The following is a 27204-nucleotide window of genomic DNA, read 5'->3' on the forward strand; positions in this document are numbered from 1 at the left end:
AAATAGTTTAAAGACACCTTTCTTTATTGCCTAACAACTTCAAGATTTTTATAAAAACATGTTTGCACATATATGGATATTTTATTGACCGTCTTATAACGCAGTCGACGAGCAAAAGCAACTCAAGAAAACTCGCAATTATTTAATGAGGTTATGTTATCCATGGCAGCCGGAAAGATTTAGTGCCGAGGAAAAAGCACCCAATACAGTAGCCTCTTATCTTCATATCTCATCAACTGATCAGCCGACCAAAAATTTAAGGCCTGTTTCATGTCTTGTGCCTAGGAACAGAAGCCTTCCTTTTTTCTCCACTTATTTTTTAAACCTTTGCTCAGTAACTGAAGGACGATTTGAACAGAAGATCATATATAGGGTGTAGATGCATTTGCGTATCGAAGACAGGTGCAATTTTGCTTTCATATGCAAAATAATACTGGAGTTAATTTTTCACAGAGCCGTGATCCAATTACCTTAAGCAAATTAATTTTTATTACAAAAGGATTCTGTGCGAAGGAATAATTGAATAAGTTTAAAACTTTGCTGGATAGCTTCTGTAGGGGCAATAAACATGTTAATCATGAATAAACACACGTCTATAGAAAAGCTTCCGCATTCGCATAAAACTTTCACAGACCATTTAATTATACTAAGTGTGGTGTAGTTTACCATGACAGATAATCGTTCAACCTCAAATCAATCTAAAAGAAAGCTCAAGTCCCAAAGATAATCTATAATTTTCGTCATTGTTTTATTTTACCAAAGAATTGCATGCAACGTATATCTTGCCTTCGCAGTTTTGACGTCGCTTAAATAAGATAAAGTTCAACATGGTTTGGGATGCAACATCACACGATATCTGGCAAACAATCGAACCTGAAATCAATTAAAAGCTCTCGCCGGGTCAATTTGCAAGCATATTGATTAAAGGATTCGAGGGAAAGAAATAAGTACGCAGAAGCCCACACATATCTCATTCCGTAAGCAGGAGAAGCAAACAGAAAAGGTATTGAGGATGAGCAACAAAAGTGCGTCGACAGTGGGTACGGTGAAAAATAATACTCTTAGAAGAGTCACTATCCTTTAAAAATTTGCTGGCAGAGTAAAGCGAAAGTAATTTGGTTCGGTTTTTAGCTTTGAAATGCGAACAAAATTGGACGAGAACTGATTTCGTTTTCTTTGTGTATCTAAAAAAGATAAAACTGAAGATAAGTGAAGATATTAATCGAACTCGGCTGTGAAAATCACTCACACGACTAATATCAAGTGAAGTTTAGAGCGGAAAATTAGATTCTGTTTTTCATTGTAAATGTCTTTTTGTCTAGACAATGAGAAAAAACTATGAGCAAAAACTTTCTGTAACAGTTATGACAGACCCACCTTGGTATGCTTCCTGCTAGATGATGTTAATTTAGGACAAAACATGAGTCATTTGAGGTACTTTGAGGATCAGAATATTCAAGAGCCCTCTAACCACATAGATGACTCTCAGCATTGCTGATTCAAGTTGTACTGACTTGTGTCACATGAGATCCTTAGAGTATCATCAAGACCTTTCTTTGTTCGATCACCTACAAAGTCCACTCATAAATTGTATCTCAGTATAAGAAGAGATTCATACTTCCAGCAACGTTTGATGAAAAGTTTAGACCGTTATACGATAACTTTATTTCAAATCTCAGAAGATCTCAGAATCATATCGATCCAGAATTGATTTGGTTCAAATTTATACTTCTTTCCAGCAGGGTCGCTGGACCATTCTCTCAGTTCCAGAGTAGCATTCTCGTTCCTGACGGGTGTGCTGTCTCTTTTCTCCTTCATTGGTAACTCTTCGGTCATTCACGTTGTTAGGAAAAACCAAAACATGAAGTCTACCACTTATCTCCTGATACTCAACATGGCGTGCGGAGATTTGGTGATAGCGTCTTGGACTGGTGCTTCGTTAATCAAATATTTGCTCCCTAAATCAGTTTGGCCCATCGGGAGTTTTGGAATAGTTTTATGTAAAACAAGCCTGTACATTGGTTTGGTTTCCTTTCTTGCATGTATTTTTAGCTTGGTTGGTATAACAATAGATCGCTTTATGGCAGTCAGTCGACCCCTGAAACACAAGCCTTGGTCAAAGTGGACCAAAATAACCATTCCGGTCATATGGGCAACGTCCTTTCTGCTGCCCGTTGGTACTTTGTTAGAAATAGATGAAATACCCAGTCAGTCAGGGGACACTACGTGTAGTGCTACGATGTCCCATGCCAATTTCATTATACTTGCGTCATGTTTTCTACTACCGTTTGCGTTAATGTCAGTTCTTTATCCCCTGATCAGTTATCGTCTCTGGAAGAGGAAGGTGCCAGGAGAATTCAATGCCCGGCAACAGCAAATAGCAAATCGCACGGCGCGAAGAGTCACATTTATGATGATCACAGTGATAGTCATCTTTTTCATATGTTGGGCGCCACAATTTGTTTTTTCGTGGCTGCATCTATTCGCAAAGCAGCTAGCGATGAAAGCACCGATATGGCTGATTCCTTTTATCATTTTGTTGAAGATATTCAACGGTGCAGTAAATCCTTTTGTCTACGCGGTATTTAATGAATCCTTTCGAAAAGGCTTTAGAGACATTCTCGGTTGTGACAAGCTCCGTGAGCACAATACAAGGGATCTTGGACTGCAGCAATGCGCTAATACCCAAACGAAACGTGAGCCAGCTCAACATGTCCAATTACTTAACTTCAATTCTATAACTTACAGTGGAATGTATGAGAAGTAAAAGCCCTGGTGCCGTGGGCGTGTTTCGTGATGAACCACTGATGACTCCAAAAGGAGATTAGAACAAAAACGTGACTCACTGACGAGAAGCAGCCGAGTATGTTACTGATGTTCTTACCCCATTTTGAAGTCTACTGTGATCTACTACCGTACAGACTAACGGCAACATGGAATCTATTTGTTTTGTATGATGACATAGCAAAATATTGTAAATAGTGGTTTCAGTTATGTGTCTGTCTTTCAATAGATGATATGTATCTATGAACCAGTCAAAGTGCATGAATAATTTAGCTTTTCATATAAACAGAACCTTCATTTCATTTTCGAATGCTTTGCAAGGAATATCAAGCTTCACGGAACTTCAAACATCATGCTAAGCAAGAACCAACATCAGGGCAGGGTTTTTATTAAATGAAATAGTTTCATTTTATTTTGTATCTTGGCGTTGTAATTGTATTTACTGCTATCATTATCATGACTGTACAAGATAACTTTACAAGTAAACTTAAAAAGACAAGAAAACATCATATAAATGCTCTGAATAATATCATGGGAGTTTTTCTTCGTTGTGTTCCTCAAAATAACCCATGCCCAGTGGTTTTCCAACGGTTACTAAGACAACCTTGATTCTCTACAAATTCCTTAACATTTTTTTCATAACTTTGGATAAACGCTGCCATTAAATCAGGTAGATGAACTATATATCTGCGGAAACACAATTTTTGTGGTGGCATTAAATTGTAGCATAATGCAGTCGAAATGGAATGATTAAAAGAAATTGGTGTCACTTAAAGTTGATACGGATTTCTACCTGTGTATGGTTAACAGTTGCTTCAGACCATTCCGAATCTCCCTCATTCTCCAAAGGTACAAAACTGGGCTGAGAGAAGAAGAGAGAAATAGAAGCACAGTAGATACACTTTCGGCGACCATTCCAGCTTTCGAACGTGTACTGTAAGCGACAGGAACAGCCACAGTTAATGGTATGAAACATAGAGAGAACAGCAATAAAATATATATCATGGCGGCTACAGATCTCTTGTATTTTTTCAGATTAATTGCATTCTGACCAAATCTTTGAGATGAAGCTTCGCTGGCTTTAATCTGCTGTTGATGATTTCGGATGATCTTAAAAACTCTATAATAAGCAACTGATATGATTATATAACCAAATGAAATTTGTGAGATTGTAGTTATCTTAAATACTTTTTCATAATGGAAACTGTGTTGCATCAAAACCCGAATTACAACGTTGGGAATAGGGAGGAATAGCACCAAAATTATAGTAAAATATCTACGACGAGATGTGATGAAGGATCTTCGAGACATGTACAGCCATCGCTCAATGGACATCGCTGTTATGGTTAGAATGGTAATGGAGACGAAGAAATAGGCAGTTGCTTCGCCTATTGTATTCAAGGCAGCAAGCTTTGGATTATCGTTTACCTTACAATGCTTCGTTGGAGATATTAGAAAGCTCGCTGCATAACACGGCTGAGCAATGAGTCCTGTGTAAAGATCGTTTAATGCTATTCCACTCAAAAGGATATGAAAGGTTGTTCGTGGAAAAGTTCTCCTCCAAATTGTCGCCAAAATGATTGCGTTTCCTAACACAGCCAAAGGTGATAAAGAAGCGATAGCGACTGCGTGTGAATAAATAACTGCGGAACAAAAGTTGTTATTGTTTTTCCAATTGTAGTCGTTTGAGTCATACATTTGCGCTCACGAAGGGCTACCGCTTGAAACGTTAGACTTAGGAACTCTTTCGGTGGCGTTTACACCATAGACTCAGTTGATAACACCAAGTTATCTTGAGTTATATAACGCTGTACATGTATTCTTAGCTTAATGAAGTTTTTTAAATGAACGTTAGAATAAAAGTCTTTTTTGTGATTATCGGATGAACCTCGAAGGTTGTCGCTCATCAATTGCCTTTTAGAAAGTAATCAAATTTAGTGCAGTCTTTCAAACGGATATATTGTTTAACTTTTGCACCCGCATGCTGTTTCTGTTTTAGTAATTTTTTTTAGATAACTAAACATTCAAAGCGTATTGTAGATCCCTAACACTTATAAATGTAAGCATAATCAGTCTTGTAAATTAAATAACACACCATGTCCTCATTTTGATGAGATAGTTTTTGACATTGGTGTTCGAAATTAGTTTTTTAGTAATTGAGACCGTCCAACTAAAATCCGTATGTAACAGATTGTTAAGAAAACCTAAAACAGCCCTTTCAAATTTATACTAAACTCCCAAAGGAAAAATGTGGAAGTTAATTAAACTTTGTATTAAATTTACTGTATAACTTAAGATGTGAATTAAATTATAAGGCTACTTTATCAAGAAAGTCTCTTAATGAAAACCTCTACGAAATTAATACTCTCATACACTTTTTCGGAAATTACTTTTACCTAACATTCTGAAGATCGGTTTTACACCATTACGAATATTTCTTATTCTCCAATGGTACAACCCTGGATTGAAAGACGATGACAAAACAATTAGCACCACTGTCGCCATGGTAGAGAACTGTCCTTTCGTCTTCTCTTGCCAGCCGTTTTGAATTAAAATATTCACTTACCGTAGTGGAAATAACACGCAACAAGACACAAATTGAGAATAACAATAAAATACATAGCATAGATGCTACAGGTTTGTTGTACTTCGCTAAGTCAATTGAGGGTGGACTAAAGTTCTGAAAAAGCCCGCTACCTTGAATTTGGTTATAATGGCGGCGGATAATTCGGTAAACTTTGAAATAAGCGAGCACTGTCCCACGAAAACAAAATAAAATCTCTGATTTCATCGCTATTAACAATATATTTAAAAAAAGCTAGATCTTTTGTACATAAAAATGAAAGGACAATGGTTGGAATCTTGAGGAATAATAACGATCTTTGAGACATCTGCATGCAACTTTCAACGGACATCAAAGTCATGGTAGCAATAGTAATAGGGACGAAAAAGACAAAGCTTCACGAACTGAGGACAAATAGCACTGGATTATCCTGTGACAATTTCGAACCTGTAAAAAGCTTTAACCAATATGCTCAAAGCACGAAGGGGCCCACCGATTAGATCACCCAACCAGTCAGTCCTAGCCATTCTACTAGAAAAAATATGGAACGAAGTTCTCGCAAAGTTCATCATCCAAATAGTCGCCAGAATTAACCCATTCTTCACCGCTGCCACTACCGCTGCTGCTGAAATATCAAATGTATTATTAGTGGAATAGAGGTTTTTATTGTTGTGGTCGTCTAAAGAGCATAAAAAAACCGACTTTCGCTTTTTTGAACATGGTGTAGCTTGGGAAGTAAGCATGAAAATCTCAATCAGATTTCTTGCTAAACCTACGAGCCAAAAATGATGCATAGGAACTGCTTTCACATCTACAATGTGGTGACTTGCTGCCGCGAACCGTCTGAATAATTTTTCCAACAGTTTTTTAGATATTAACCTCGGTTTGTTTCATTAATTTTCAAGTTTAAATTATTAATTTTTTTTTTATTCCAGTCACCTTTTTATCGATTTGCTTCAAATATCTCTCAAATCAGACCATCTCGACAGTCATACAAAACATTTAGTTTTTTTACATGTATTTCTTTATTGAAGCTGATAGTTTTTTGTTGATTACTTATTGATATCATGTTGGGAGTAATTACTATCCTTTCAAGACCCCTTGAAGTTGTTAACATAAACTGAGATGAGATTAAATTACAAATTTAATTTCTTCTTTTCCTTTAGAGATTTGTTTATGAGTAGAATTACTTGATAACATTTTTAATTATTTATGGTTTTTGCTTCGCAAATATCATTTGGTTCATGTTTTCAAAACCTATTGTAGTTGCTGAGCTTACATTTGTCGTTTCCATCCGCAATTACATCTTTGAATTATTGGGACAGCTGACTTTAAAGCCAAATAGAATTATGTACCATCTCGTAGGAAGTTTTATACAGCTCTTTGGAAATATGCGTGAACGCCACAAAGAATATTGTAGAACAAAGTAAAAATTTTACGTTCAGTTCATTAGCTATTTTTGCAGGTATATTTAAGAATCGGCAGTACGTAACAAAAGCCTTAGTAGAACAAAAAAAAAATGTTTCTACTTTGTTTTAGAAAGAACTGCGTCAAACATGAAATTTGAATTTCTTGTGGTTTGGAATAGCCGTGTACATTTAAATGCATTTTTTTTAAGGGTTTATCGGAAGCACGCTAGTTAGTTCAGTTGTGTCTCTACGAGTAACTCTACTCAGACTAAGGAACCATTTTAATAAGTTGACAAAATTTACGTTCTTAAGCTAGCTAATAGCTGTTTAAGACCTCTACGAATGTCCCTCATTCTCCAAATGTACAACCCTGGGTTGAGCGACGAAGACAGAAATACGAGCACCATTGAAAGGTCTATAGAGCTTTCTTTCACCTCACCTGTAATTAATAAAGATAACACACTAGATACAAAAAAAGGTAAGAAACACATAGAAAGAAGCAAAAAGATATACAGCATGGTTGCCACAGATTTCTTGTACTTTGCCAAGTCTATTGCGGGTTGATCAAAGTTCTGAGATATTACAGTGGCCTGAGTTTGAAGCTGGTGACGACGAATAATTTGATAAACCTTAAAATAAGCGAAAGATATGATAAGATAACAAAACGAAAATTCTGCAATTGTTATTTTACATAAGGTATACCGAAACGCTAGTTCCCTCAAAGTTAAAATGTAGACAATTAGTGAAGGGATCGGAGAGAGTAATATTACCATAGCAGCGTAATATCGGCGATGGGATGTTGTAGAAGATCTCCTAGACATATGCAACCATCGCTCAATGGACATTACTGTCATAGTAGCAAGAGTGATGTTGATAAAGAGGTAGGTGCTAAATCCAGCGATTATTCCAAGGACACTTACTACCTCTGGATTATCTAGTTTTACTGCCGCGTTTTGTCCATTTATCAAGTGGGACGAGGCGTACAAAGGCTGGGAAATAAGTCCTGTTAGTAAGTCAGTGACTGCTAATCCGCTAAGAAGAGAATGGAATGATGTTCTAAGAAAAGTCCTCCTCCAGATTGTGGCTAAAATCAACGCATTTCCCGCTACTGCTGGGACTGATAGGAGAGCGATAACCACTGCTGTCGAGAAAGTGAGTTCATTACCAGCGGAATCGAGGTTTTTAGACGTAGAATTTTGTTCATTTTCGGACATTGTGCAGCTTCAGTGATGAATGTGACGGTTGCCGATCGGATATCTTGTTAAAGCCACCGCCCAAAATAGCCCGAGCGACTTGAAACAGCTAACTGCGGCGTCAGTTAAGATTAGTTTTGAGGCCTGAACGATTTGCCCGACGGTGTTTCAGTTCGTTTTTTACCGAGAAATATACAGCGCTAATTTGGCACGGTTCGTTTGACTTTCTGTTCGGCTTTAAATAATTGATGGTTTTTCTAGCCAAGGTTTACAATGCATCTTGATGAACTTGAATACAGACGTCTTTTAAATCAAACGCACTGTTGACATGCCATCTCGACAATAATATACAAAACAATAACTTTTACTGATTATTCAGTGACGTCACGTTGAGAGAAAATGCAATGTCATTCAGGAGTTCCTCGGGCTTTCAAATTATTTCATTTAAGAATTCAAGGGTTTTATTTGTATACACAGGTTTCAATGGGTATGGTGAGGTTTTTATAAACCATCTTGAGCCAGTTGCAAACACAATCTGTCTATGATAAATAAATGTCATTACTCGGCAACTGTTTTCCGTAACCTTTTCATAACAAATGCTTTCAGTAAGTTTACAAGAGGACTGATGGTTTTTCAAGTAATCTAAAATAGAATGAAGCTGACCATAAATTCATTTTTTATTAATTTATCTTGCAATTCAGATCTCTAGCTAATCGTTATAGCTAATGCATCTTAAAGATGAATGCAAATATAGGATGGTATATCCCTCACGAAAGTCATTGTTTACGTAATTAATTTTATAGGAGAAGAAATAAATATTTACAAAAGTTATAGTTATAGGACATATATACCTATAGTTATATATAGTATATAGTTATAGGACAGTTTTGGCGATAAATACATCACTTTTAATGTCTTGAAAAGATCGGGCTCTTTATCTAGCTAACAGTTGTCTAAGGCCATTCGGGATATCCCTCATTCTTCTAAGGTACAACCCTGAACTGAGAGACGAAGACAGAGGCACGAGCACCATTTCACGTCAGTAGTTATACTCACTTCATTGGGATAAACCTTTATCTGAACGTTTTCTGAATCAGATTGTATAAAAATTAAATAACAGAGAGAGAATAGCTAAAAAATGGTTGAGTGGCGATTAGAAGCAGCCTAGATGGAAGTTCATTCGCCAGAGGTTTTATAGACCAAACCTTAGTTTTTGACTAGATGTGTTAACAGATAATTTGACTAGGATCCAATGTCCTGCCTTAAGCCATGAAAATGTTGAAAAAATCAGTTTCTTCTGCAAACGAATAGTTGTTTGAAGCCATTACGGATATCTCTCATTCTCCAAAGGTACAACCCTGGACTGAGAGACGAAGACAGAAATACGAGCACCATCGTCACGTCAGTAGTTATATTCAGCTCTCTGGGACCAGCCTTTATCAAAACATTTACCGTGTTAGATACAATAAAAGGCAAGAAACAAATAGAGAATAGCAATAAAATGTATAAGATGGTTGCAACAGATCTTTTGTATTTGGTTACGTCTATTGCAGAATGGCTAAAGTTCCCAGGTATCCTGTTAGCTTGAGTTTGATTCTGATGACTTCGAATAATTCGATAGATCTTAAAATAAGCGAAAGATGTAACACAATAGCTGATAAACATTTCTATTGATATTACTATGGGGAATGAGGATGGATTTAAAAAGTAAAGAGCAACCAAGGCAATTGGAAGAAACAAGATTACGACAAGAACCAAAAATCGGCGATGAGATGTGAAAGAGAATCCTCCAGACATGTGCAACCATCGTTCAATGGACATCAATGTTATTGTCAGAAACGTAATGGTGACCAAGTAAATTGCGCTGATCACAGTGACTTTTCCTAAGACATTAGTTGGTTGTGGTGTATCTCGTACAACCGTCGAGTTTGTTGACAATATCAAACTATAAGAAGCATAGGTAGGATAAGCGATCAGACCGGTACAAAAATCGCTCAATGCCAATCCACTTAGAAGAATATGGAACGATGTTCTCGAAAAACTTTTCTTCCAAATCGTCACCAAAATCAATGCATTTCCAACCACCGCCACGGGACATAAAACAGCAATGACCAACGATGCTGTAAATTTTACGGTACTACCCAGAGTATCAAGGTCGCCTTGGTAGGTAGGACAAGTCGTGTTATTCGGCATGATGAAACTTCAATGGCGAACGTTAAGATCCAATTCTTGATAAAGTACAGCACGAAAATACTTCATGCGAAATAACCTCTTGCATCAAAATAGAGCTAGATATTTATTACAGCGAACTGCAATATCGATGAAAACTATTTCTGACCCCTTAAATTTCTCTGCTCGATAGCTCTTCGTTTCTGCTCGTTACATATATGCAGCACTACTTGTTTATTGCACTGCTCAGCCTTAGATCGCTGTTTTCTTTTTTCTAGTCATTTTTTATCTTAATCTCCTACAGGTGGCATTTTAAATCAAACAGATCGATTCAATACATGCATGAACAAGTTTTGAAGATAGCAGTGCTTACCTTGCCGCTTGATTTCCGGAATCTTTCTTTATGGAAATTTGTTGATTACTTATGGACTTTACGTTTCATACACATAGGGGAAAAATGAATCACGCTGATAAGAACAGCCTTTGCTTTTAAAATGATCCAAAGTGAAATATCGTTTGAACATTTAATTTTTTTTTTAATAATTTATTTTTATTTACTCGCGCTCGATTTCTGTCTTCATTTGCATGAGAATAGAATCACAAGGTAAAAGGAATTAATTAATAGGATAGAGGAAACTTAGAGACTGAATCCAGCTACAGGTACTACTCTAAATGTAACTCCCCTTAAGCTACCGCTTAACCGATTGTTCTCTCGAGAAGTAAAAATGTTAATCATGAATAAACACACGTCTAAAGTAAAACTTCTATACTCGCATAAACCTTTCACAGGCCATTTAATTATACTAAGTGTTGTGTAGTTTACCAGGAAAGATAACCGTTCAACTTCGCTCCAATCTAAAACAAAGCCCAAGTCCCACAGATAGTCTATTATTCTCGTCATTGTTTTATATTTATCAAAGAACTGCATGCAACGGAAATCTTGCCTTCGCAGTTTTGACGTAGCTTAAATTAGATAAGGTTCTGAATCCAGCTACAGGTCTTACTCTAAATATAATTCGCCTCAAGTTACTGCAAACTGAGTTTCAGCTGAGGGACGCAAAATGTATGTTCTTTAATGCTGACAAACGATCAACTAGCCACTATCTTGGTTTCACTTTCTACTTTTTTTGCAATTAATTTTAAGACTATTTCTTCTAAAGAAAGTACCTTTATTGGAAAATATAGAACATAATTATACCATCCACAATTTTTATTTTTTCATCTCATGGAGAGGTTTTAATTATTAATGATCTTTCTTTCAAATTTTATCCGGTTTATTTGGGGTTGATAGCATTAAAATTTACTGCCTACCATAAGAAAACACGGAAAAGCCAATAAATATATGATTTAATTGCAGAGGAAGTGAAATATATTTAGATAAGCGTGGCTTTTGTAATCTTTCCCTTCAATTGCCTTTAGATGTATGTTTTTAAGCAAAATGAACAGGTTTCCTCTTTACGAAGAATCGAAGATTTTCACCCGTTCTTTCGAATGCAATAATGCCACGCAAAACTAAATATAGGACTGAACTTGATGTTAGATTTATCTCATTTTATGACTTTTTAATAGGAACTGATAGGAAGCCTTCCACTTGTGAATACGGTAATTTACTTTAAAGTCGAGAAAGGAAGTTGAAATTTAAGCAGAGCAATACAAAGAAAACAACGAATAGAGGTGAAGATCCACAAAAAATCTGTTCTTGAATCCTTTTTTTTTGTCACAAAATGCATGTTGTACCAAAAAAATTTTCGAAAAGAGAGGAATAAACCCGGAATGAACCGTAACTTTGGCATCCTAGCTGAATAGAGAAGCTTTAAAAACAATCTTGATAAAACCGCTCCTTTGCTAAAGATTTAAGTCAGTCGCTACTACGTTCCTCACCCTTGGTCAAACTAATGTGTCAGACAGTGAGCCTCTAGAGCATGAGTGCAATATTCTACATTTCGTTATTAATTTTGCTTTTTAATTTGCTTTTGGGTTGTACTTTGTATTGCATTTTTATCAGCTGAAGCATTGCCTGCAGGCTATCTATGGGCCCATGTATGCCTGCCATCAATTTTTGACATCCATTGTATACAAGTTGTGTAAAAAGTGGGTAAACATACTCCAATTTTGTTCAGTTACAATCAAATGCATTGTCCATAAACCATTTGAAATTAAATATGAAATTGACATGATGAACATGTTGAAAGGGAATTTTTTTTCTTAAGAATCTCACTAGAGTGATTGCTTTTACGGCTAACGGTCAAACTTTGCGCCTAGGTAGTCTTGAGGAACATTCAAACGCTCAGAACGTTCGTAAGCCGTCTATTTTTGCTAGCGAAACCCGGCAAATTCAAGACAGACGAGTTGCCCAAGTGCCAAATAAATCTTTCTTACTCGATCCGTACTGAGGAATATTAGCTCTCGGCTGTTTTTTTACGTACAATCACGATCTCGAGCCGATATTGCATCGTACGGCCCCTGTTAGTAACAAGTTCTTTTTTCATAACACATTGACCACCGATTCAGTTACCTTTAGGGACCTGAACCAACTGTTCCACGATAGAATGTGTAAAAATAGTAACCGTATTAGCCACAAGCCAAAAACATAATGGTCTAGGATCTTGACACTTTCAAAATGACACATCGTCATTTAGGAAAATTTTTTTACGGTTAACCTTTTCATGACTTAAGTTTAAAGTTTGTCAATTTTTATCCGTAACGGCTAGATTTCTTTTTCGTTTTACGGCTAACGGTTAACCCTATTGAGAACCTCTTTCTTTAGTTGCTAAATAGCTGTTTGAGGCTGTTGCGAATCTCCCTCATTCTCCAAAGATACAACCCTGGGTTAAGTAAAGATGACAAAAATATTAGCACCGCTGATGAATTTCTAGCAATGATTGTCAATCTCCAGTTCGTTCTTTCTGTAAAAATTATCGCATTGCATACAACATAAGGTATAAAACAAATTCTAAAGAAAAACATGATATACAACATGAATACCACAGATTTCTTGTACTTGGCTAAGTCTACTGAAGAGTGACCCAAGTTTTGAGAGATGCCATTGGACTGAACTTGAAACTTATGACGACGAATAATGCGATAGACTTTGAAGTAAGAGAGCGATGTGACGAGATAACACAACGAAATCTCCGCCATCATCATCATACGAAATATACGTAGAGAGGCAAAGAAGTAAATAGTTATTGAGGGGATAGGAAAGAGAATTATTGCGATAGCAATGAAATTTCGACGATGGGTTATCATAAGGGATCTTGGAGACATGAACAGACATCTTTCAAAAGCCATCACTGTTATAGTAACCAACGTAATGCTAATGAAAAAGGCAGCACTGCTCACGGTGATAACATCTATGACATCAACTAGCAATTGATTATCCTGTGTCACAGTCAAGTTTTTTGCATCCATAAAGAGGATTGCAGCTAAAAAAGGCTAAGCGATTAGACCTGTCGAAAAGTCAGTTAATGCTAATCCACTGAGCAGAAAATGAAATGATGTTCTCACAGAAGTCTTCCTCCAAACTGCCGCCAGAATGAACGCATTTCCCACCACTGCCATGGGTGAGGAACACGCGATAACCACGGCCGCGAAGAAACCAACTTCTTTGCGAAAGGATTCAATCATTTTTCCTTCGAAATCTTTCATGTTGCGAGAAGCAGAAAAGTTTTGATGAGAACGTAACCAACAGTCGTGTTATGAAACATTGTTCCCTCGATGGTGAAGGTTACACCTCCCATAAGCTTTCTCAAAGGGCCTCAGTGGCGATCAAGACAGAAAGTTAAACTTTCTGTCTTGATCGATATAATCGATCACAACTAACACTTTACGATTTCCTTCTCGCCAAGTGATTTATATATCACACGTCATGAGGAAACGAATAACATTCTTTGTTCACTGCTCAGCTTTATGCAATAATTGATTCACTTCTTTGCACTTGCTTGTCTCGTAGAACAGGTGACGTTTTTCAAAAACTTGCGGTAAACGTTTTTATTTTCTGTGGAAATCAGCAAGTTGTTGTTGTTGTTGTTGTTGTTTTTTCGGTACCTGTTTCAATCTGGGCCCAGGAGTTCATATATAGTGCTATATATCCACCGTACAAATATTTCTGCAGAGGTTAGCGTTATCCACCCCTCGAACAACCGGGGCCTTATTTGTGTTCTCTTATTTTTAAAGTAGAGCTTTCCGAACCTTACTCATTGAGTTCGATCATGCTGACAATATTGGCCTTTAAACAACTGCTATACAAACTCATTTAAGGTGCTAAAGCTAAACAAGAATTGAGGTGTAAATAAGCGTCAGGTAGTAAGCTGCCAACATCGTGATTTAAAGGAGCGTGGGCGGAGTTGATATGCCAGGCTTCTAAACAAAGACACTGCTGATAACGTTGATTAGTGAGAATAATTTTAGAATTATTCCACCCAATTGTATGGTTAATTAGTCATGAGTGCTCCGAAAAAGCTGAATATTCTTGTTTGCAAAAGAAGACCGCTTTTTAATGCTCTTGCAAACGTGTAGGGAATTTAGAGACAGGTGTTTATCGTCAACCCACCCACACCGACCAACACCTTGTTTTCGACTCTCACCACCCTATTTGCCATAAAAAGCCTGTAGCTAAAAAAATTTCTCAGGAGGACTGACTGTCTACCATCTTCACTTGATACGAAAACTGAGGAGAGAAAATATGTTTCGGACGTCCTAAAGGTAAATGGCTATACCAAAAAAATTCTCCGTAACTGCCAGAAACCAGTTACAACTAGTAACACTCCTGATCAGAAGGAACCAGCGACTGGTTTTGCTGTTATTCCTTACATTTAGGGTGTTACAGAACCCATCGAGAGAATTTGGAATAACCACAACGTTTAAGTTTCTTAAAGGCCTTTTTAGACTTTAGGGCATATTTTTGCCAAACCTAAGGATCCTGTCACGAAAGAACAACGACTCGACGCTATTTATTCTATTCTGTTCAATGACTGTGTTCGCGAGTATATCGGACAGACCAAACGTCAGTTTGGTAGATTCAGGCGTAAACCAGTCATCGTTTTTCAAAGAGATTTTCTTAGCCCAATAACAGTCAAGTGATAACAAGTAAAGGTTAATGTTGGGTCTGGGGAGAGTAGGTGCGCAATTTCTCAGAAACTGACATTAATAAAAATTTCCTTCAGTTATTACCATGCAACAGCCTTGATACAAAGAACCGCCCATGATCTTCTCACAGCTGGAGCTTGGGCTGCCTGTGGTCTGACCCTAGAAGATGCAAGAAAAATTCAACACCTTCCTGCTGATTGAAATTCACAGACCTTTGGTTCTTCCATAGTTTGAAATTGCACTTTTGTTATCATTTAAAGATTTTCCTGTTGCCAGGGTATTAGGGTATAGCGCAAGAATAAAAAATGATGCTGATTGCGATAAAGTCTAACCAAACAAAGAGTAATAATTTTCAATTTACTTGCTCATTATTTCTCTTCCGTTTTGCATTTTGTTTTACATTCTGAAAGTCAATTAAAAGCCAAATATAAAAATAAAATTGACTAAGATGTCAGTCGCCTGATGGAGGTAACTATATGTCAAAAAGCTTTTGGAACTTCCTTAATTGAATGAAAGGGAATTAGTTGATAAAAGGAGATCAGTCACCGAACTAATTAAAAAACGCTATCACGGAAAAAAAAGATGAAAAAAGGTTCTATTTGTTTTAGTTTACTCCGTGATAATTACGATTCGCAGGCTTTAAGATTGATGCATACAACCATTGTTAAAAACGACCCTCCGTTGTCAATAACTAAGAATATTTCAATTTGGCGTTCAAGCGGTCAGTCATTTTATGTAAACAATGTAAAAATATCATTTTCAGTTCCTCATTAGAGCACAGCGCTGGTTTAGTTCTGGATCTTAGATTTTTCGACATCAACTATTTTGGACCAGGCTGTCCTGTTCGCAACAGAAGCCATACCATGTTCAACAACACAACTATTCATTTCCAGCAAAAATCTAATTCCCATCTAACATCAGAGGACATAGCAAATAATATTCATGCCTTTTATTTTTCAACGTCTGTTGTCCTCACTGTTTCATCGCCCGTGGCAGTGGTGGGGAATACGCTGATTTTGGCGACAATTTGGAGGAGGACATTTGCCAGAACATCATTCCATATTCTCCTCAGTGGTTTAGCGCTCACTGACTTTTGTACTGGTCTCATCGTTCAACCTTTCTATGCTGGGTTCTATTTGTCATATTCACAAAAATCCGTCTCGGAGCACGATTTGCCGATGGTAATTGTTCGTATAATCTTCGTGAGTAGTGGCATCTACTTCGTTACTGTCACGATGGTTACTATAACACTAATGTCCATTGAACGATGGCTGCACATGTCTCGAAGATTTCATCTTACATCAAATCGAAGACGTTTCACGACCATATTGATCATGATATTGCTCTGTCCGATTCCAGCTATAGTCGTTTGGCTTGGTGGTTTTGAAGACAATCTTTTTTATGCTTTAGTTCTAGCAGAGATGTTGTCTTGTTATCTTTTCACATTTTTCGCCCATTTTAAAGTTTACAAAATTATTCGTCGGCATCAGCACCATATACAAACCAGTAATTTATCTCAGAACTTTGGTCAACCTGCAATAGACTTAGCGAAATACAAGAAGTCTGTAGCATCCATGGTTTACATCTTACTCTTATTTTCCATTTGCTACGTACCTTACATTACAAGCATTTCGATTTCTTTCATTTTTGCCTCTACAGATGATAGAAAACTATTGTTTGCTAGAGAAACGTCATTGGTACTTACTTTTTTGTCGTCATCTCTCAACCCAGGTTTATACCTTTGGAGAATGAGAGATTTGCGCAATGGCCTAAAACAAATTTTTACGAGCTGAAACAGTTATAGGGAGAAGTCGATTTTCAAATGTTGTGGTTGCATTCTATAAGTTTCTTTGACAGAGCAATAGTTTTGAATTGTTTTAAAACGCAGTAGTTTATTGTAAAAAGGCTTTTAAAAGACCCCAACGAAAGCGATAGACCTTATAACACTTGCATATAATCATTAAAGAGAATAAAGAAAAAAAGGCAATTCTGGTATAGGTGACTTTCGATGTACGAAGTGTATCAGTGATGGTTACCGGCTTCGGCGCACAAATCAAGATCTGCAAGCAAAGAAACCTGAAAGATAACCATAGCGGGGTAAACAAAACGGTACAAAAAGATAAGCTGAACTATGGTTTATTCAAGCAAGGAAACGTAGCGTCATTTGGAGCTCGTGAAGATCGTTGACTTTCTTTTTTTTTTTTTGACGTTGCCTTTCGGCCATCATCATTGTTTTCATCCTCATTTTCATAAAAGCAATTTTAAAGCCCAGGTTTAATTCAGCGAACGTTTTTCAAAGAGATGTTTGCAGATGTTAGCAGCTGTTCATAGTTCAATCATTAGTGTGATACCGAGAAAAATTCCGAGTTCCAAATTTTTTCCATGCCAGATGTGAAGGATGATCTTGATAGTACAAGCTCTTCGATGAAAGGTTTGGATCGATGCCATTCTCTGAGCAACTGCTCATGATCACCAACCCCTCCCTTGAACCAACAACAGTCAACTGATAAAAAGTCCAATTTCAATGTTGTGTGAGGGGAGGGGTAGGTGTACAATTGCTCAGATAATTACATTGATCCAAATATCTATCGGTCAATACTGGGCAACAACCCTGCTACAAAGAACCGATTGTGCGCCGGTCTAACCTATGAAGGTGCAACAAAATTAAACACGTGACTGAAAAGTGGAACAAACAGAGCTTTCCTTTTATTAAATTTGAAATTGCAACATTTTTGTCTTTTGTTATCAATTAAATATTTTTCTGTTGCCAGGGCATCAGACTACAAGGCATAGACCAGAAAGGCTTTCATCATCTCTGCTGATTGCAGTAAAATTTAACCAAACTCGAATTAATAATTTTCAATTTACTTGCTCCCTACTTCTCTTCCGTTTTGCATTTTTTTTTCAACTTTGAAAGTCAATTAACAGCAAAGAAAAAATATAATTAACTGTGATGTATAATTGCTTGATGGAGGTCAGTACATTTCCGAAAGCTTTCACTACATCATATAACTGCACTGCGGTTGAAGAAACGACTATAGAAGCGATCTTCGCAGTTATGAACACTACTTAACTGGTAGTTGAAAGGTCTATCAAACAAAAATTTATCTCCCAAATCGGCACTCTTAATCCCTACGGTATCAACGAGCGCTTTTAATTTAACTAATTTATTCTTGTTTTCTCGTCACCATATTCCCATCATAATAGCGTAGCTCCATTTTCTGCATATAAACCTGCACGCAACCCACAATTCCTCAAATCGCTCTGACGAAGGGCTAACGCTCGAAACGTCAGCCTTTAACCTCTTTACGGTGGCCAGTTTACGTTTTCAACTCAGTTGATAACACTAAATTACCCTGCTATGAATATCACTTTCTTTATTAATATTATTGTTGCTGCCACTTTCCACTATTTTAGTCGTCATCATTATTATTATTGTTATTGCTATTACAATTATTATCGTTATCACTATTATTATAATTACCATTTTCGATGAGTATGGGCTCCGCTGCGCGCGTACTGCAAGATTCGCTATGTATTAATTCATTTGCAAGGGCTTTAAAAATTTTTTATTTAAAAGGAGTACCGATATTTTTATCCATGCGGAAAATTTTGAATTGCTAACTGAAGGGAACATTCATGTAAATTTTTTGGCAAAATCTCAGTTCAACTTCTTTTGCTGGGAAGGTTTTTTCTTGGTGAAAATTGAGAAGGTCTTTAAAACTGTTATTTTGCAAAAAATACAGTTCTTTTTCCGCTGCTTGACATCTTGGACTCTTTTGGGTAAAATTTGATGTAATCGAATGCTTGCGAAAGTTGTATTGAATGAGTCGGGTGAGCAGACCCTGGGAACGAAAAGCTCGTTTGTTGATTCCAGTCTTCCTCGTCTTTAAGCAACATGGCTGAAGGGTTGATTAAGAATTATCTTGGACTAACTATACTGCCTTGATTTGTCAAGATCAGTGTAAAGTTTAAGGAAAATAATGACACAAAGGGAGAAAAAGCGTGTTCGTGTCTACACAGGGGTAACAAAAGAGATCTTCGAGTCAGATATAGCTTCTAAGCGTAAGCCAGCGCTTCTACGAGGACTCGATATTGGCAGTGCTTGTGGAAAGTGGTCACCGGAATATCTTGCTCAGCATGGCGGTGAAAAGACAGTGAAGGTTCACGTCTGTCCTACTGGGAAGATGGACTTTATTCACAAAAACTTTGCATACAAGTAAGGCTCTAAAAAAATCAGGCTAAGGCGTGATAAGATAAAGCAAAAGGACAGGGTCTGCAGTATAGTTCATGTACCTGAGTTTACAGTTTAAAATACCATTCTTCTATCCTAGTCTTTGAGAGATGTGATATGCTTAATTATTTTAAAAAGAAATTTCTAAGTGTTTTTCCTTCTTGGGTATGGTTTTCAGCTGTGATGAGCCCTTGGTCAGCAAAAGTGAGTGTCAAATCCAACACTAATGTTCCATTGCAAATGGAGAAGAATTACAACCTCCTCTTGAACCCAAATGACCCATGACCAGATTCAGCGTCATATTGTTACTGATTCCCCAATTAATATAAAATAAGGGGATAATCAAATTGTTATCATATAAAGTTGGCAGATTGCTACAAGTGACTGACTGAATATGATTGCTTGAAAGTGCTGATGAGCCCTTGGTCACCAAATGTGAAAGTCAAATCCATCACTAATGTTCCATTGCAAATGGAAAAGAATTGCAACCTCCCTTTGTACCCAAATGACCTTTGACCTAATTCAGCGCAGTATTGTTACTGATTCCCCCATGAATTTGAAATAAGGAGATCATCAGCATTATCATGAATGGAGGAGTAATTATTACAAGTGGCTGACTGAACATGATTGCATTAAAGTGTTCTTGTTCAACTGCCTTACTGTCAAAAAATATGAACCCTTCTGGAAAATATATTTTTCATTTCATTTTGTTTTATATTTTTTCCTTTCCTTTGTTTGTTTGATTTTGTTGTTGCAGTATTTGTTGTTGTTTTGTTATTTTGGTCTTTACTCTATAATACAGATTATACTCAATAACAATATATTCCAAGCAGTTCTAAGGAGAGGAGAACTTTTGATCTTTCTTTTAGCCCTTAAACTCCCAGATCAAATTTGTCATTCTCCTTACTGTCAACTATATAATTCTTATAATGTTAGTTCAGAGAATTTAGTATTGGATCAACTAATTATCCCCAAATTGATATTTTACTTCATTCTCATCACTTGTCTGGTTGATACTGTAATAATATTGTAAGGAGAAATTCTGTCTTGGTCACTCATGGGAGTTAAAGGGTAATAATAGTTTGGATGCTTTACCACAGGGCTTTATAAAGTTCTCATCAAAATGTGCTTCCTTAAAGTCCATTTCCATCTTAAAACTACTCCAGCTTATATATAAGCTAGCCTGGCTTGTAAAACTGACCTCTTCAAGAGGGGAGAAGGAAGGAAATCACCCCCACTAGTTCCTCTTGTGGGGAAAAATTTAATAACTTGTGGGTGAATTGGAAATCTTTACTTTACTGCTCTCTTTCCCTCACAAATTAACCCTTTAACTCCCAGATCAAATTTGTAATTCTTCTTACTGTCAACCATACAATTCTTATGATGTTAGTTCAGAGAATTTAGTATTGGATCAACTAATTATTCCCAAATTGATATATTTCTTTATTCTCATCACCTATCTGGTTGATATTGTGTTAATATTGTGTTAATATTGTAAGGAGAAATTCTTTCCTGATCACTCATAGGAGTTAAAGGTTAATGCCTGCAGGTATTAGCTCCCCTCCTCACAAGACCTTCCATGACTATTTTTACCAAGGTTGGACATTTTCACAAACCTCACAATGCCTTCACTTTTGTATTTTTTCAATTTATTTTCAGAACTCTTCCATTTAACAAATTTGTCATGCGGACCAGTGAAACTGTTCATAAAGAATATTTTATTTGCCCAGTAAGTTCTTTAAATACATTTATTGTAGAACTCTTAAATATTAGTGAATAAATATAACCTGGACAAGTACAGGATTTTCCTTAAAAGCTCCTTACCAGCAGTGTATGGCAACCTGTAAGACCTCTTGCAGTTGTATTATTTATTATTTGAACCCTTTAAAAGGCTAATAGTGATTAACATCTAGTTTCTTCTTACAATATCACCTCTAAATCATTAACATTAGGGTCATGAGAGTAAAGGAAATGATTACCAACTAAAGAAGCTCTTGATTGTAAAACAGATTCAAATCCCATACAGGCCTGAATTTTTTTCAGGCCTTATTTTCACTACTGCCTAAGTAGTGCACATTACTGCGAGGATCACTTTCATTCACATCTTTATCCGCAGTTCAAATATAATTATGACTTTCATATATTCTTAACCATTTATTTCATCACTTCACGGGTTTATTTAGAACCAGCTCCCAGTTGGCTTGTTAGCTCAGTTGGTAGAGCGCTGCACCGGTATCGCAGAGGTCATGGGTTCAAATACCATACAGGCCTGAATTTTTTTTTTCAGGCCTTATTTTCACTACTGCCTTAGTAGTGCACATTACTGCAAGGATCACTTTCATTCACATCAAAACAGATTCTCTTTGTTAACACCTTAGGAAACGTGTAGAGAGCAGTATAGAGGATATGCATACTGATGTTAGGGTGTAAAGGGTTAATTAGATATTGTATATCATTAAAAAAAACAAACAAACAAAGAGATTATGGTTAACAGAATGTTAAGTGTGGTGAAATAAATATTAGAGTACATAGGTAACTGTATTCATGTTTGTCTCAGAATGTAGCCACTTCTGATCTGGGGGGTGATTCATATTGACTACATCTGATGCAACAAATGAGTACACTTAATTATTACTAGATGATTGAAGAAGTAACATACAAGAGTGCCAATTTTTTTAATCATCGAGGTGAAGACTAGAAATCTGACACTTAACCTTTTAACTCCCAAGATCTCATTAGTAATTCACCTTACTGTCTGCCATACAGTTCTTGTGATGTTAGTTTGGAGAATTTGGTACTGGATCAACTTATAATCCCTTAACTGATATTTTTCTTTATTCTCATCTTTTGCCTGCTTGATATTGTATTGATATTGTAAGGAGAAATGCTGTCTTGGTCACTCGTGGGAGTTTGAGAGTTAACTTACAATTTTTTTTTTCCTCAGGAGGAGAAATATTATCTAAGATCTCTTGGAGATGATCCTAGAAAGGTATGAATTTATTTACACTGTACTCAACATTTTAACTCCCAGAAGTGATTAGCATGAAACTTTTCCCTATAATATCCATGCAAACAGGTCATGAATATATTCAAACTCATCAGGTAGAAGGTACTTTGTTGATCTAAAACCAAGTTCTCATAACTAATTTACAAGCAAATGTGTAGCAGCTTGAGGGGAGAATTAACAATGAGATCTTGGGAGTTAAAGGGTTAAATTTTGCTTCCAGATATCATGTTAGGCTCAAACTGTCCTAAGGTCTTGTATGTAGAGAAGTAGGGTTGATAAGGACTCTGGAGAAAATGAATTTAGATTAAGCTATAATTTTTTATTTCAATATCACATGCTTTATATTATAATACAGTCCTTTTTACTCTGTGTTTTTGTTTTGTTAGGATATCTCTGACATCACAATTCAGTTCCCTAGCTTAGCTCAAGATATAAAAATCCCAAAGTTGTACCCAGAGGACAGATTCTTTTCAAGTGTGTTCAGAATCAGTTCAGCACAAGGGCAGTTGTGGACACATTATGATGTAAGTTAAATGATAATGTATTTCTTATCCACAACATAAAGGTTTGATTTAATTATTATTGTATGGCAAGGTAGTCTTGAGTTAAATCCAAGGATTCTGATTGGTTCATACTTGGTCTGGATTTTGCCAAAAGGACCATTTCTATGGAAAAGGTCATATGCCAGTTATTTTTGCTCTCAACATCTGCTGGAAAATTCAAAATGAACAAGTTTGGTCTAGGTACCATGTAAACTACTTGCTAATCTCATTTGCTTGAGTCACAATTTGGAATATGGTTTCTCAGTCATTCTGTACAGACCTTGAGCTACCACAAGGTCATGCCAATATTTCTCAGTAGGGCCCTGGTGCTTGGTTAGTAAGAAGTTTTTGTTTCATTCATTTGACTAATCTTCCAGTTTATCATGAATGACACTTTCATATTTGTCTGTGAAAGAAAAGGAGGTGGGAATTGAATGGTGTTGAAAGGGAATGGTTTTTATCGATAGTGACTTCAGAAAAGCCACTTATGCGTGGACATTATGAATGTCTATGTTGATTCTTGGTTTCTGGTTCTCATTGATGCTTCTTGGTGGATAAGAAAACTAGAAGAGCAAAGAACACAAACATTAACCGTAGCCTTGATGAAACCCAAAAATGAAGAAAGTGAGGCCCTAGAAGTCCTCTCTTCTGCATAGAAATGACAGTAAACTTGAAACAAACCAGCCCAAACTTAAACCATCCTCTCTACAGGTATTAACAAAAATCACTGCTATTTACTGGTTTCATGTCATCAGTTTGGTATCATCATTCACACCAAATATTGTTGGTCGTTCAAATGACTTTAACCTTTTACATCCTGGTATTGCTTTGCATATCCATCGTATTACTGTTCTCTATATAATGACATGGAAAAATTGCTTCATCATTCAGTGGACATTTCCTTCATTGTCTTGACCTTGATGTTTGATACAGTAGTAGTAATATGAGGCGAAATTGGATACAAGTCACTCCAGGGATCAAAGGTTTAGTTAGATAACTGCCCTTCTGATAGAAACAGACTGATTAACTTTGTGGCGCTGAGAGTGAAGTGAAGGGTCCTCAGAAACTAGCCAAGTGAGTGACCGGATGGAGTGCATGACAGGATGGAGGGCGTGACAGGTTGGAGGGCGTAATAGGATGGAGGGCGTGACAGGTTGGGGTGTGACAGGATAGAGGGCGTGACAGAATGGAGGATGTGACAGGGTGGAGGGCGATAGCACTACTCTATTACAGGTAGCATTTTTGGAGTTGCCTTGTTAGGTAACCATTACTCTTGGGTGCAGTAAGCCAGAGTGAGAGTTAATTGTCTTGTTCATGATAACAACCTAAACTAACTGAGGTCAAGGGCACCTTTGGTCTGGAGTTAAATGCTTGCAAATAGGGCTCTTCGTTCTCTTGGCTGGATTACAAAATCACCAGCCACAATGAATCACTCAGCTGTGTTTGTTTGTTTTTTGCTTATTTTAGCAATAGAAAGTATTTTCCCAGCTTACCCTAATTTTCTCTTGACAGTTCAGTGCTTAGAGCTAGTAGCCTAGATTTCCCTATCAGCTTGTACTCTTTTTGTATCTTTAAGCCACAGTTATCTATATTTCACTGTTTCTCACTCAGTTTAATCTGTTGGCACTCTGCTGGTTGTATCAGTATGCTAGACCTGTGAACTTATATAAAACAGGCGTATTGCTGAACTTGGCTCCGGTTCGCCAGAGCTAAAATTGAAAGCATGCTACCAGCATTCAGAACGTCGTGAGATCCAAACTTCATCAAGCACTTTGAGTAATTCTTTCTTGCACACACTTAAAATTCTTCTTTGATTTCTACAGATTATGGACAACCTCCTTATTCAAGTGACAGGAAGGAAGCGCGTTGTCCTCTACAGTCCAAAAGATGCAACAAAACTGTATTTAAATGGTGATAAATCAGAAGTCTTAGATATTGACCGGCCAGACTTAAAAAAGTATCCAAAATTTGCAGAAGCAATGCCCTTTGAGTGCTTCTTAGAACCTGGTGATGTTTTGTTTATTCCTGCTATGTGGTTCCACAATGTGATTTCTCTACAGTTTGGAGTAGCAGTTAATGTATTTTGGCGTCATTTAGATATGGGCTTTTATGACAGTAAGGACACGTACGGCAATAAGGATTTGGTCCCTGCCGCAAGGGCCATGCAAATAATGGACCGTGCTATCAAAGCGTTAGAGGAGCTTCCTGAGGAGTATAAAGATTTTTATGCCAGAAGGGTAGTTTGTAAAATTAAAGACAGATGCTTTAGTCGTGAAGACAGGAACAGTTCTAGCGGTGTTAATGGTGATTCTACAGAAGATGAATAAATTGGTTCAAGTGTGAAAGTGAAGCATTTGTGTCCAACAAAACTAGTCTTAGCCCAGCTCTTTGCACTAGTGGGGGCACGCGCGAAGATGGCTCACGCGCGAAAGGTGAGACACGCGCGAAAAGCGACTCTCGCGCAAGAGGGTTAGAGCACGTTTGACCGAGAAGACAATCCTCAGAGGGCATGCTTAACGGAAGGAATTCCTTGCCCTTCTACATAACTTAATGAGTTGTTTCTTAGAAGTACAACTAGAGCTGTAACCTAGCTCTCAACCGGTTACAAGATATATGAAAAGTGAGGTAACTTTTATAGAGTCGAATGTCCTTAATACAGCATAACAACTTGACTTATAATCCCCGTTTGCGAGATCTTTGGAATTAAACAAAACAAATCATGTCGCTAGCCTTGTTCTTTTGGTTAAAGAGAGTTTTGTCAAAACCCAATTACTACTTGTGCCATCTCTAAATTTTCCTTATGACAAGCACGTGCACGACTAAGGTCATTAGCTTCTCAAGGTAAACTTATTAATTCAACAAAAAATCGACAATTTCACCTCGCAACACTCTGTTACAAAAACTCGTAATGTGTCATTTTGGTTAACGAGCTGGAATTGTCAACAGCGACTTTGAAGTATTATTACACTGGACCTAGTTGATGTTTGCCTGAGCGATAATTTACAAAAGGAATTGTGTTATTAGAGAAATGCATCCAGATTCAGGACATCGGGTGTTTGGATTTTTTTATTTCAATTAAAGAAAAATCATGAAATAGCAAAGATGAGATGAAGTTCACCAAACTACTGCTCTAGATGATATTAATTTTAAATTACTTTCCGAGTCTTAATTGTCAAAGGTAATCGAAAACCGTGTAACTTTTAATGAAGAAATAGGAGTGTTTTAAAAAAATCAACAAATTTCTTCCGTGTCGATTGTTAAAAAAAGCAATCAAAGAAAACCTTTAATTTTCTGAGTGGGTCTTAACTCAAGTTTCGGAAATGAAGAGAGCCGCATTAAGTAACACGATGCAATATCTTTACACGACATTTTAAAAACCTGCACTCTGGAAATTCATTGTTCGCTATTGAATGGGGTTTAGCTTCGAATTAAAATCTTGCAGCTAAAGAACACATTTTCCCTATATTTGAAAATTTTTTTTTGACTAATTATTTGTTCCATGCAAACTTTCCGTAACAGAGCTCCTTCTTTTCAGCGACTGTGAAACAAACTTCCGATTTTGAGTAAACACAATTTAAACAGATGTGGATTGCTTCATTTTATTACCAAATGGCTCTTAAAACAAGTGCAAGTTTGTTTATTTTCAGGTGCGATATAATTGGATCAAAGGAAAAAACTGAGAACATGCAGGCCGTTCTTGAAAGAGAAGAATCGTCCGCTCACATTAAAAGGCGATCAAGGGATTATCGGAAAAGAGCTGAAATGTGAAGACTTTCCGGCCACGCATGGACATCTGAAGGTACGATTACATCATCTAATTTGGAAAAAAAATGAAGTTATCGCTCTGCTTCGTCGAAGGATTTCTTTTTCAGGTGTGCATGTAACCTCTCTCTTTTTTGTCGTTTGTCATCAAATATACAAAATACCAACAACTTGTTCAAACGAAAGGGGCTTTCGTAGCTCGAATAATAGTGAGAAGGCTGAAAAAACTGTCTTAATCTATAAGGGCCAATTTTCAAGCAGAACGAAATGGGTGAGGCATCGAGTATTTTTAAAATTCCATTTTAGCCACATTTGTACTTTCTCTGAATTATTCTCAAGAGGCAAATAGTAATTGATTTTTTCGAGTGCCTTCGGGAATTTGGTGCTCTATCCAAAAAGTATCCCCTTTATTCTCAATACGTGATTGCTCGACAGTGTTTAAACGTGGTAAAG

General features: G+C 36.8%; 4 protein-coding genes across 4 annotated transcripts; 2 read left to right on the forward strand and 2 right to left on the reverse strand.

The window, feature by feature from the left end:
* Positions 1-776: 776 nt before the first annotated feature.
* LOC131770825 (tachykinin-like peptides receptor 99D) lies at positions 777-2992 on the forward strand. The gene is made up of 2 exons (XM_059086555.2): positions 777-1040; positions 1740-2992. Exons 1-2 carry the CDS (start codon positions 1013-1015, stop codon positions 2765-2767), a joined length of 1056 nt encoding a protein of 351 aa, XP_058942538.2. The 5' UTR covers positions 777-1012; the 3' UTR covers positions 2768-2992.
* Positions 2993-7005: 4013 nt separating this feature from the next.
* Positions 7006-8034, reverse strand: LOC131770764 (probable G-protein coupled receptor 45). Its single transcript, XM_059086483.2, has one exon. It carries the CDS (start codon positions 7968-7970, stop codon positions 7056-7058), a length of 915 nt encoding a protein of 304 aa, XP_058942466.2. The 5' UTR covers positions 7971-8034; the 3' UTR covers positions 7006-7055.
* An 800-nt stretch (positions 8035-8834) lies between these two features.
* Positions 8835-10142, reverse strand: LOC131770763 (histamine H2 receptor-like). The gene has a single exon (XM_059086482.2). It carries the CDS (start codon positions 10140-10142, stop codon positions 9237-9239), a length of 906 nt encoding a protein of 301 aa, XP_058942465.2. The 3' UTR covers positions 8835-9236.
* Positions 10143-19109: 8967 nt separating this feature from the next.
* On the forward strand, positions 19110-25676 carry LOC131770810 (tRNA wybutosine-synthesizing protein 5-like). Its single transcript, XM_059086539.2, has 5 exons — positions 19110-19425; positions 21100-21169; positions 22385-22429; positions 22834-22971; positions 24813-25676. The coding sequence occupies exons 1-5, from the start codon at positions 19190-19192 to the stop codon at positions 25314-25316; spliced, it is 993 nt and encodes a 330-aa protein (XP_058942522.2). The 5' UTR covers positions 19110-19189; the 3' UTR covers positions 25317-25676.
* Positions 25677-27204: the final 1528 nt, after the last annotated feature.

This window comes from Pocillopora verrucosa, chromosome 13 (assembly GCF_036669915.1).
Source record: "Pocillopora verrucosa isolate sample1 chromosome 13, ASM3666991v2, whole genome shotgun sequence".
NCBI classification, from domain to species: domain Eukaryota; kingdom Metazoa; phylum Cnidaria; class Anthozoa; order Scleractinia; family Pocilloporidae; genus Pocillopora; species Pocillopora verrucosa.

What these genes read in the sequence shown, in the direction of transcription:
- LOC131770825 (XM_059086555.2), top strand. Translation starts at nt 1,013, where the DNA reads ATGAGCAACAAAAGTGCGTCGACAGTGG. An exon ending in CAAAAGTGCGTCGACAGTGG is followed by an intron (nt 1,041 to 1,739) that starts GTACGGTGAAAA and finishes ACTTCTTTCCAG; the next exon opens with CAGGGTCGCTGGACCATTCT.
- LOC131770764 (XM_059086483.2), bottom strand. Translation starts at nt 7,970, where the DNA reads ATGTCCGAAAATGAACAAAATTCTACGTCTAAAAACCTCGATTCCGCT.
- LOC131770763 (XM_059086482.2), bottom strand. Translation starts at nt 10,142, where the DNA reads ATGCCGAATAACACGACTTGTCCTACCTACCAAGGCGACCTTGATACT.
- LOC131770810 (XM_059086539.2), top strand. Translation starts at nt 19,190, where the DNA reads ATGACACAAAGGGAGAAAAAGCGTGTTCGTGTCTACACAGGGGTAACA. An exon ending in CACAAAAACTTTGCATACAA is followed by an intron (nt 19,426 to 21,099) that starts GTAAGGCTCTAA and finishes ATTTATTTTCAG; the next exon opens with AACTCTTCCATTTAACAAAT. An exon ending in TTGGAGATGATCCTAGAAAG is followed by an intron (nt 22,430 to 22,833) that starts GTATGAATTTAT and finishes TTGTTTTGTTAG; the next exon opens with GATATCTCTGACATCACAAT.